Source organism: Pygocentrus nattereri, chromosome 4 (assembly GCF_015220715.1).
Source record: "Pygocentrus nattereri isolate fPygNat1 chromosome 4, fPygNat1.pri, whole genome shotgun sequence".
NCBI lineage: Eukaryota > Metazoa > Chordata > Actinopteri > Characiformes > Serrasalmidae > Pygocentrus > Pygocentrus nattereri.
This window is the reverse complement of record NC_051214.1, coordinates 18,668,205-18,680,450: the sequence shown is the minus strand read 5'-3', so window position 1 is coordinate 18,680,450 and position 12,246 is coordinate 18,668,205. Positions and strand designations below refer to the sequence as shown.

At 42.9% G+C, this 12,246-nt stretch overlaps 1 protein-coding gene across 2 annotated transcripts in view; it reads left to right on the top strand.

Moving 5' to 3' along the window:
- The window catches only part of vash2 (vasohibin 2), a 45,815-nt gene extending 33,569 nt beyond the window's left edge, over window positions 1-12,246 (top strand). For both annotated transcript variants that reach the window (XM_017701054.2, XM_017701052.2), the window contains exon 7: window positions 11,272-12,246. In XM_017701054.2, the coding sequence (XP_017556543.1) occupies window positions 11,272-11,341 (70 nt within the window). In that variant the 3' untranslated portion in view covers window positions 11,342-12,246. The remainder of the gene's footprint in view (window positions 1-11,271) is intronic.

The window sequence follows — 12,246 nt, the reverse complement described above, 5'->3', positions numbered from 1 at the left end:
AAAGAATCAAAGCGTCAGAAAAGATGTCCTTGCCGTCAGGTTCGTGGATATGAGCATGAATAATGCATTATTCTCAGTGAAGATATAAGAGTGGGCAGCTGTCATGTCACCTGACAGGGAGCCTTATACAAAACTCCTGACCACACAGCTGTCCAACTGTCCTTGTAGTTTAGGCCTTTGAGCAGTGCAGCATGAGCAGAATCTCTTTAACCCCTTAAACCACAGGCTTTTCATTTTATTAATCTCCAGAGTTACTCATTAATTAAAAAACTGGTGCTCAACCAGGCTTGTTGGATTCGGTCTCTTGCCGGCGGCAGGTCAAAACCTTTCCTGTCTCTATAAAGCCTTCAGTGTACGATTGATTTTGGAATTGTGAAAGTATCTTTAATATTTCTCAGACATTTTCTTACCATCTTGATTCATTACTCCATCTTAGTTTTAAAATATTCAGAAAGATGTTCAGGAAATTTTGAGACTTTCAATCAAGCGTACCTCTCATGTTTAGACCAAATCTCTTAGATTTAGCCTCCCAGGTGTTTTGTTTAATGGTTATTTAGGGAAATTTCTGCTTTGCTGTTCAGTGGCACCCAAAGTATTGACTGATCAGTTGTAGGGTAGCTGAAATTTTCCATAATACAATAGCAAGTAAAATAATTCTAAAAAGTCAAATGATGATAAAGGCATCTCTAGACTACTTCTGAGCACTGTACATACTGTACACAAGGGCATTTCCATTCAACAGGCATTCTCTTTCTGCTGTAAGTAGCTCTATAATAGTGCTAAATAATTAATTAAATTAAAAAATACACTAAATAATGTCATTGTTTTATAATGGTGCCATGCTGGTGTAAATTGATTATATACACTGCTCAAAAAAATAAAGGGAACACTCAAATAACACATCCTACTTTGTTCTGTACAAAGTTGAATGTGCTGACATCAAAATCACACAAAAGCCATCAATGGAAATCAAATTTATTAACCAATGGAGACCTGGATTTGGAGTCACACACAAAATTAAAGTGGAAAAACACATGACAGGCTGATCCAACTTTGATGTAATGTCCTTAAAACAAGTCAAAATGACGCTCAGTATTGTGTGTGGCTTCCACGTGCCTGTTTGACCTCCCTACAACACCTGCTCATGCTCCTGATGAGGTGGTGTTTAGTCCAGACCTGGTTGGTGGATGGAGCGAGACATGATGTCCCAGATGTGCTCAATCGGATTCAGGTCTGGGGAACGGGCGGGCCAGTCCATAGCTTCAATGCCTTCATCTTGCAGGAACTGCTGACACACTCCAGTCACATGAGGTCTGGCATTGTCCTGGATTAGGAGGAACCCAGGGCCAACTGTACCAGCATATGGTCTCACAAGGGGTCTGAGGATCTCATCTCGGTACCTAATGGCAGTCAGGCTACCTCTGGCGAGCACATGGAGGGCTGTGCGACCCTCCAAAGAAATGCCACCCCACACCATTACTGACCTACTGCCAAACCGGTCATGCTGAAGGATGGTGCGGGCAGCAGATCGCTCTCCACGGCGTCTCCACACTCTGTCACATCTGTCACGTGCTCAGTGTGAACCTGCTTTCATCTGTGAAGAGCACAGGGCGCCAGTTTCGAATTTGCCAATCCTGGTGTTCTCTGGCAAATGCCAAGTGTCCTGCACGGTGTTGGGCTGTGAGCACAACCCATATCTGTGGACGTCGGGCCCTCATACCGTCCTCATGGAGTCGGTTTGTGCAGACACATGCACATTTGTGGCCTGCTGGAGGTCATTTTGCAGGGCTCTGGCAGTGCTCCTCCTGTTCCTCCTTGCACAAAGGTAGCGGTCCTGCTGCTGGGTTGTTGCCCTTCTACGGCCTCCCCCACGTTCCTGGTGTACTGGCCTGTCTCCTGGTAGCACTTCCAGCCTCTGGACACTACGCTGACAGACACAGGAAACCTTCTTGCCACAGCTCGCATTAATGTGCCATCCTGGATGAGCTGCACTACCTGAGACACTTGTGTGGGTTGTAGAGTCCGTCTCATGCTACCACGAGTGTGAAAGCACCACCAACATTCAAAAGCGACCAAACCATCAGCCAGAAAACAGAAAGGTACTGAGAAGTAGTCTGTGGTCCCCACCTGCAGAACCACTCCTTTATTGAGTCTGTCTTGCTAATTGCCAATAATTTCCACCTGTTGTCTATTCCATTTGCGCAACAGCTGTGACATTGATTGTCAATCAGTGTTGCTTCCTAAGTGGGCAGTTTGATTTCACAGAATTTTGATTTACTTGGAGTTATATTGTGTTGTTTAAGTGTTCCCTTTATTTTTTGAGCAGTGTATAAACTGTAGCAGGGGTTTTTAATTAAAGTTCAATAAGGTCCAGTTAGAGAGAATTTCCTCAAGCGAAGGTTCGGAACATCATAACGTCTAACTTTCATCTTGACTCGGTGCCATATACTGTTTACTAAAGTAGCCGAGTAGGAATATCAACATATTATACAGTGAACCACTGAATATCAGATCAAATAAAGTCCAGTTCAGTCACATTTCAATGACATTTACTGCCAGTTTTCTCTTTTTAGATCACATCATGTGGAGTAACTTCCCTCTGACTCACTTTTTTCTCTGACTGCTGTTTCTTGCTTCGTCCCTCCCCTATGTGGCCTCACCCACTCAAGTCTCAGTGCTCATTGTAATGCACAGATCTGATTGGCTGAGTAGCATCACGTCTGATATTTAGAATGCATGCAATTGGTCTGTGAGTCTCCCGGGCCGCAAAACTGAAGCTAGGATCCCACCATCGAAATTAAATAGTTCTCCATAGTTTATCGGTTATAGGTCCAGGTCCACATAGGACACCATCTGGGTCCGGACTTGGACCGTGCTCCACCTGTTAGTGACCTCTGTACTATAGTGTGTTTTAGTAAGAATGTAATTATTAGGTCTAGTCCCATTTCTTATTTTTACCCGTACCCCTTTTTTTCGAGTGTTGCCCCTTGTTACTGAGTTACAAGCAGTGGTTGAGATCTTCCCTCTGAAATGGGAGCCTCAAATAAAAAAGCATCACTTCATTAACAGCTGCTAACAGTGACAGCAGAGGAGGGTAAAGTTCAGCTCCTCACTGCTGGGCTTTAGTTACATTTAGGGATCATAAGCTATGAAAGAGGGGGACAATTATTTGTTATCACCCACCCCTAATTCTTCAGTGATATGAAGCTGAAGTCAGATAAGTCGAATGAGAATCTGATTTTCCCGTTCCCCCTGAAATGGTGCAGCAGTTACATTCTGCCGCTTCAGGTGTCAGAACTGCTGGACTATTTAAGGTGGAACGGGAAAACAGTGGGCTAAGGGTTCAGTGGTAGTGGAGAGGGGTGAAATGGGACTGGGCCTTAGTTTTGGTTTGGCCAGAAGAAGCTGTTGTAGTGGAAGTCCATTCTGTGAAATGCTTTATTCTAGAGAAACTTGTTGACTCAAAATTTAGTTCACGGTGATGATGATGGGAGCCAGAACCTCTGGATACTCCCTCACAAAAGTTGTACCACAACATGGTAATGAATTGTCTGATAATTGAGAGATTATTTTATGATGGTTTTGAAAAGATTTTGGCCTATATATGTTTAAAATTTGTCCATGCGGGTACATGCAGGGTGTTCGTTAGTGAAATCGTCTCCAAAGAAAACTTATTTTTCACCATCATTAACATTACACACAAACTCAAAGGCACTTGCAATGGAAATTTTGGAGAGTGAATAGAGTGACTATATTGTGTTTGAGTTCCCACCGCCACCACTGTAATGTTAATAGGAGTCTGAAGGTTTTTTCAGGAAACCATTTCACATCAAAACAATGTGAATTACTTTCTTCACATTTCAGTGTTGAATTATGTGGAAACTTTGAAAAAGTCAGTGGAATTCCCCTTCAGTTATTTCTAAAGGGAAATTATCATCAGGGTAGTGATTATTTCAGCCTAGAACTTGTTTATAAGTGCATTACTACAGAACAGGTGAGAAGGTTTACAGTCAGTGTCCTCTTGTCCTCACGCCTTTCAGCCGCAGAGCGCAGGGAGTCTCCTTCTGGCATTTGGCCCAGTGTGAAAGCCGCTGCTGCTCTTGCTCTACACCCACTCCCTGTCCGAGTGCATCCTTTCTCCTTAGGACAGGCATCACCCAGCTTTTTCAGTTTATATCACACACACTCCCACACATCCTCACAGTGCCTTTTTGGGCCTTGGGTGCCCCAGCAGCAAAGTCTCTCTGTGTCTGGAACAGGCTGGAGCCAGAAAGGGCATCACTGCAGGCTTTCTGGAGTCACTGAGTCTTGCTTTTTTTGTCCCTGTTCCTTTGGTCCATGTGCCAAAACATGTGCCCAATCCCATTTCTTCTTTTTATACCTGCCCCTTTTTTTCTTGCTCTATGAAATGGGAGCCTCAAATAAAAAGAGCATCACTTCATTAACAGCTACTAGCGCTGCTCTGTAGGCGACCCTGCCCGTCTGCAGTGACAGCAGAGGAGGGTAAAGATCAGCGCCTCACTGCTGGGCTTTAGTTACATTTAGGGATCATATACCAGTATTATGTAAATAAATAATTGCCCCCTTAACACCAGTGGTCCCAAGGAGTTAAACTGTTTTGCAAGAGGCCGGCTTTGGTAGGAAAAAGGCTGTAGGTGGTATGAACACCTCATGGTGTTGGACAGTCTGTTCCTGATTGACTGCTGTACTCGGATGAAGACAGAGAGTTATTGACTTGGATAAGGTGAGGCAGAATGGTGCAGGGAGCTGAAGGCGTGTTTGAGCGAGTGAGTAACAGTCAGAGAAGATGTGATGGACTGCTTTGATGCCGTGTGGCTGTTTCTTGGTTTCCCAGTGAGATTTAGCACAGGGAATGTGCTTCAGCGAGTGGGAGAAGCAGATGAACTGCAAACGGGTTTCTTTCTAGCATGATCATCATATAAACTGAAGCTTGCTGCCCAGAAAGAGTTTATTAAGCCATTTTATGTGGATTAGAATAGAACACAATAGAACTTTATTGTCCATGAAGTTGGAAATGTGTCTTTGTTCTCCTTCTGTCACAGTACTACATAAAACAACATCATAGTCCTGAAGGTAATAGCGTAAAGTCATTGTAAATGTAAAGGCTTGTGTCATACTGTAGTAAAAGCCTTCCTTGCTTATAATGCTAATGATCCTGGCAAGCTTGTCTTTATTTCTCACAGTCAGGCTCCCAAACCAGCTGGTAAAATAACAAGAATACATTCTACTAAACTAAGACTTTTTTAGGTATGTTTTTATTCACTCCAAGGCCTTTGAGCATTGTAATTCAAATCAAATCTATCTCTGAGTTATATGCATACATATATGTATTTATAGTGCTTAATGTCCAACTGATATAAACATTTTACATTACTGGCCTTTGGCAGATCCTCTTATCCAGAGCGACTTACAGTGTGATCGTTTTTACACAGGTAGGTGAGGGTAGTGTTAGGAGTCTTGCCCAAGGACTCTTATTGGTGTAGTGCAGGGGTCTTTAATTAAAAATCCAAAAGGTCCAGTTAAAGACAGTTTCCTCATGTAAAGGTCTGGATCACCATAATAGTCTAACTTGCCTCCTGACTCAGTGCCATATACTGTTTACTGAAGTATCCAAGTAGGAATTTCAACATCTTATACAGTCAACAACTAAATATCAGATCCAATAAAGTCCAGTTCAGTCAAATTTCAACTATATTTACTGTCAATTTCCTTTTTTTAGAGCACAGCATGTAAAATAATCACTTTGTTCTCTGACTGCTGTTTCACAATACACAAAAGCCTTCTGGAGCATGAGGGGCATTGGAGCTTATCCCAGCGTTCACTGGGTGGAAGGCTGAACTTAAACAGTAGAAACTCAAAGTAGAAAGTAGAAACTTAAGTAATACAAATAATACAGTGCTGTGGTGATTGTTGTGTTATCCTTATACTAAATGTGAAGTCTGGATGAATTTTAAATGTTTTTTGTTGCATGTTTTTTTTTTTTTTTTTTTTTTTTTAAGCACAAAACCACTAAATTCTCAGAAGTTGAATGGTTGCCCGTCAATCAGTTACCATTTAAAACAAGTTACAGATCATTGGTCCATAGCTGCCAGTGTTTTCACTGATACATATACACTATATTTATAAAAGTATTCGCCCGTCTGGCTTCACATGCATATGAACTTGAGTGACATACCATTCTTAATCCATAGGGTTTAATATGATGTCGGCCCACCCTTTGCAGCTATAACAGCTTCAACTGTTAGATGCTGCTGCTGCCGCCGCTGCATAATCATTAACTAATCAAATTAACCACTGTTTTACCTACATTGTACTTTAATGCTTTATACTAACAATGTTTGCTATCCGGTGTTGACCAGAGGAGGATGGATTCCCCTCCTGAGTCTTGGTTACACTCAAGGTTTCTTCCTCTTTAGGGAGTTTTTCCTTGCCACTGTCGCCACTGGCTTGCTCATGGGGTCTTGGACCCAGATTTTTCTTTCCTTTCTTCAATACTGATTGTTCTGTAAAGCTGCTTTGTGACTGCACCTGTTGTAAAAAGCACTGTATAAAATAAACTTTGCATGCTTGCTTGCTCTTGTGGGAAGGCTTTCCACAAGGTTTAGGAGTTATTGAAATTTTTGACCATTCTTCCAGAAGTGCATTTGTGAGATGAGACGCTGATGTTGGACGAGAAGATCTGGCTAGCAGTCTCCGCTCTAATTCAAAGGTGTTCTATCGGGTTGTGGTCAGGACTCAGTGCAGGCCAGTCAAGTTCTTCCACACCAAACTGGCTCATCCATGTCTTTATGGACCTTGGATCTATGGATCAGTCATGTTGGAATAGGAAGGGGCCGTCCCCAAACTATTCCCACAAAGTTGGGGGCATGAAATTGTCCAAAATCTCTTGGTGCTGAAGCCTTAAGAGCTCCTTTCACTGGAACTAAGGGGCTGAGCTCAACTCCTGAAAAACAACCTCACACCATAATCCCCCCCTCCACCAAACTTTACACTCAGCACAATGCAGTCAGACAAGTACCTGACAACCGCCAAACCCAGACTCGTTCACCGGATTGCCAGACGGAGAAGTGTTGACCCGCCCTATCATTTTACGTGGCTGACTTGCTGTTGCTTGAAATTTCTCGACTGGACTTGTTGCACAGGTGGCGTCCGATCATGGTACCACGCTGGAATTCACTGAGTTGCTGACAGTGACCCATTCTTTCACTAATGTTTGTAGAAGCAGTCTGCAGGCCTAGGGGCTTGAGTTTATACACCTGTGGCCATGGAAGTGACTGGACCACCTGAATTCAATGATTTGGATGGGTGACTGAATACTTTTGGAAATATAGTATATATCAGCAGGATGTCAGTAACTCAGTATATTGGAGTATATGGAGTTTGTAATTTGTTTCTGAGTTGGGGGGGTAAGTTCTGACACTGCTTGGCAGATGGATGAATGCTGCTAATTCATCCACCTAAAACCCTATATCACGTTATAAATAAAATTTAGAAAATCGATCCTTGACATTTGTGAATCGATTCAGAATTGTCCATGTCCGCATCGCGATGCATCTAAGAATCAAGTTTTGTGAGAAGCCTTTTTATCTTGGTGTCATGGAGCAGTGCCATATATAGAATGAGTTATTAAACTGTTTTAAACTTCCAAGAGTCCATTGCACAGCCTTTTCCCCTCACAACTTCTGAGGACTTTTTTTTTAAGCCAGTTATGTCATAATGCTGAATAAGTGAATTTCTGTATCCCAGTTGTGTGAGATGGGGCTGCCTGTCTCTAGCAGGGAGGAGGTGGAAACCCTGCAGCATTAAAAAATGATGAGCAAGGATCCCTCTGCTCTTTTTACCTCTCTCTCTCTCTCTCTCTCTCTCTCTCTCTCTCTCTCTCTCTCTCTCTCTCTCTCTCTCTCTCTCTCTCTCTCTCTCTCTCTCTCCCTCTCCCTCTCCCTCTCCCTCTCCCTCTCCCTCTCCCTCCCTCCCTCCCTCCCTCTCCCTCTCTCTCCCTCCCTCTCCCCTTCCCATAAGCCGTCACTCTCTTTAACAGTTATATAATATCACACATGCACAAATATTCCAACTGCGCTTCTTAAATATATTGGTCTATAGTGTAAATGGTATATAGTAACACTCAACATTCCAACCTCTGTAATTACCGTTTCAGACCAGCGTTTCTCCTAGTACCTCACTTGCCTGCCTTATTACCCCCACTTACCTGTTACCTCACTTATCCTTTTTTTGCCACTACATGTTCTTTTACAACCCCAATTCCAAAAAATTTGGGACACTGTGTAAAATGTAAATGAATGTAATAAAAACAATGCAATGATTTCAAATCTCAGACCCATATTTTATTCACAGTAGAGGATAGATCACAAATCAGGTGTTGAAAGTGAGACATTTTACCATTTCAAGAAAAACATTCTCATTTAGAGCTTGATGGCAGCAGCACATCTCAAAAAAATCGGTACAGGGTCGTGTTCACCATTGTGAAGCCTTCCCTCTTCTTTAACAGCAGTCTGTAAATGTCTGGGAAGTGAGGAGACCATTTGCTGGAGCTTTGGGAGAGGAATGTTTTCCCATTCTTGTCTGATGTGTGACAGTCCTGGGTCTTCTTTGCTGGATTTTTTGTTTCATGATGCACCACTTTCTATTGGTGAAAGGTCTGGACTGCAGGCCAGTTCACGCTCCTTCTGTGAAGCCATGCTGTTGTGATCTTGTTGTGTCTTGCTGAAATATACACTGCTCAAAAAAAGAAAGGGAACACTCTAACACATCCTAGATCTGAATGAATGAAATATTCTCATTGAATACTTTGTTCTGTACAAAGTTGAATGTGCTGACAACAAAATCACACAAAAATCATCAATGGAAATTTATTAACCAATGGAGGCCTGGATTTGGAGTCACACACTTGACGGGCTGATCCAACTTGTAATGTCCTTAAAACAAGTCAAAATGAGGCTGAGTATTGTGTGTGGCCTCCACGTGCCTGTATGACCTCCCTACAATGCCTGGGCATGCTCCTGATGAGGTGGCGGATGATCTCCTGAGGGATCTCCTCCCAGACCTGGACTAAAGCATCTGCCAACTCCTGGACAGTCTGTGGTGCAACGTGGCGTTGGTGGATGGAGCGAGACATGATGTCCCGGATGTGCTCAATCGGATTCAGGTCTGGGGGCAGGTTGGCCACAAAGGCGGGGGTAGCGGTCCTGCTGCTGGGTTGTTGCCCTCCTACAGCCTCCTCTACGTCTCCTGGTGTACTGGCCTGGTAGCGCCTCCAGCCTCTGGACACTACGCTGACAGACATAGCAAACCTTCTTGCCACAGCTCGCATTGATGTGCCATCCTGGATGAGCTGCACTACCTGAGCCACTTGTGTGGGTTGTAGAGTCCGTCTCATGCTACCACGAGTGTGAAAGCACCACCAACATTCAAAAGGGACCAAAACATCAGCCAGAAAGCAGAAAGGTACTGAGAAGTGGTCTGTGGTCCCCACCTGCAGAACCACTCCTTTATTGAGTGTGTCTTGCTAATTGCCAATAATTTCCACCTGTTGTCTATTTGCACAACAGCAGTGAAATTGATTGTCAATCAGTGTTGCTTCCTAAGTGGACAGTTTGATTTCACAGAATTTTGATTTACTTGGAGTTATATTGTGTTGTTTAAGTGTTCCCTTTATGGTGGTTGGTTAGTGTAGTGGTTAACACCTTTGCCTTTCACACTGTAGACTGGGGCTCAATCCCCCACCAGGGCAAGCACCCTACACTATACCAATACGAGTCCTTGGGCAAGACTCCTAACACTACCTTGGCCTTCCTGTGTAAAATGATCAAATTGTAAGTCGCTCTGGATAAGAGCGTCAGCCAAATGCCGTAAATGTAAATTTTTTGAGCAGTGTACAAGGATGAGAGCAGATGTTTCTAAAACCTCCATCCATTGTTCAGCATTGATAGTCTTTCCAGATGTGTAATCTGCCCACACCAATGCACTAATACAACCCCAGACCGTCAGAGATGCAGGCTTTTAAACTGTGCACTGATAACAAGCTGGATGACAAGCTCTCTCCTCTTGAGTCTGCAGGACACGGCGTTTCATGGTTTCCAAAAAGAACAGTTTTCCTTTTAAATGAGGTTTGGCCCAAAGAAGACAGCAGCGTATTTGGATTGTGTTGACATTTGCATAATGGCTTCTTCTTTGCATAATGCAGCTTTATCTTGCATTTATGCATTGCAGGTCGAACTGTGTTCACAGCCAGTGATTTCTGGAATTGTTCCTGAGCCCTTGCAGTGATTTTGCATTACAGGATCAGGCGTGTTTTAAATGCAGCGCCGTCTGATGGCCTGAAGATCAAGACCATCCAATACCATCGGCCTTGTCCCTTGTATACAGGGATTTCTATGGATTCTCTGAATCTTTTGATGATATTGTGTACTACAGAAGGTGGAATGTCCAAAGTCTTCAGAGTTTTACATTGAAGAACATTTTCCTGAAAATGTTCCACAATTTCTAGACCCAGTTTTTCACTTCTGAGAGACTCCACCTCTCTAAACCGCTCTTTTTATACTCAGTCATGTGAGTACATGTGAGTACTCAGTCATGTTAGTTGCAAATTGCTCCTTCAGTTGTTTTTCATTAAAACCACTTACTTTTTCAGCCTTTTGTTGCCCCTGTCCCAACTTTTTTGAGATGCGTTGCTGCCATCAAGTGTTTTTAATGAAATGGTAAATGTCTCACTTTCAGCATCTGATATTTGTTCTATGCTCTATTGTGAATAAAATCTAGTCTATGAGATTTGAAATCATTGCATTCTGTTCTATTTACATTTATTTACATTTTACACAGTGTCCCAGCTTTCCTGGAATTGGGGTTGAAATACAGGACACATTTGCACAAGAAAAGGTTTATAGGTTCTACTTATTTTTATTTACTTCATGTAAATGTCTGATACTGTACACTGTGGGCTTCTGTAACCAGATCCCTTGTATGTGTACGCAAACCTGGCCAGTGAAGCTTGATTCTGATTCTCTCTCCCACTTTTATCCCTCAGCCCTGTCTTGATGACTGAAGTCATTAATTTTCAATCTGTTGTGATGCCAAAACACAATATAGCACACAGATGTTCTGGTCTGTTCTAACGAAGGCAGAACTGTTTTCAGCTTTTTGTTTATGGCCCAAAAGCAGCTCTGCAAGGATCTTGTCTCTGGAGATGATGTAACGGACGTTAATTCTGCATGTGTTTGTTTTGTTTGCGTTTAGGCCGGCTGCCCTGGACAGAAAACCAGCAGAGCTCAGTACCCTGAACGATGGTTACCAGATCCGCATATGAAGGTCCACTGCAGCTGGACTGCAACCTCCCATCACCAGGCCAGGCCAGGCAATCACCTTTCCTTCCTGACAGTGTGCGTTCTCTTCCTGTAGTCGACCCCACAGGTGCTGTGTTAGGTGCTGTACGGTATAGGAACCGAGAAGATCTGTCGAAACAGTGTGCGCTGTACGTACTGGGACAATGATGTCAAAATGACACTCAAAACATTTTAGGCTTGTGTGGTTTGTTTAGTATGTAGCACGTTTTGAGGTCAAACCTTTTCTAGGTGAGCATAAATATTATGTATCTGAACCGGGCAGTGTTTCAGCTGGTTAGAGGCTCACACCTGTGTCGTCGTACCAGTACGCATGGAGCACACTGTACATAGGCCAGCCTTTCAGACAATAGTGGGGTCTGATTTTAAACTGTAGAAAAGGTTCAAAACAGGACATCAACCCTGAGATCAGCATTCTCTCCTGATCCTTTTAGACTTTTGGAGAAATTTTAATGTAAATGGAAAAACATTTTTTTAAAGAAACTCTCCATCTCACCACAATATATATAAATGAAAAATATATATATTTTGGACAGGTGCTTTTAATCTAAAAAGAAAAAGAACAAGAGAATTGAACAAGCTTTTGTGGGGAACCGCACTGGTGAGGGAAAGGACGCTCGAAGGCTTGCCCGAGGCCACGGGGCTCGTGGGAGACGGACTTTGCTGGATTTTGTTTTGGTATTATTACACTAAATTATTATGACAATGGCCATTTGATTTAGTAGCACCACCATGTATTCCTGAAGGACAATATGAAGAGGACATGCCTGAATGCTCAATATTTTGTTTTTTAGACAACAGCGTATCAGTGGTGGGATTTTACAGCTTGAACTCGCTTTTTCCCTATTCTTTTTTTTTTTTTTTTCACACT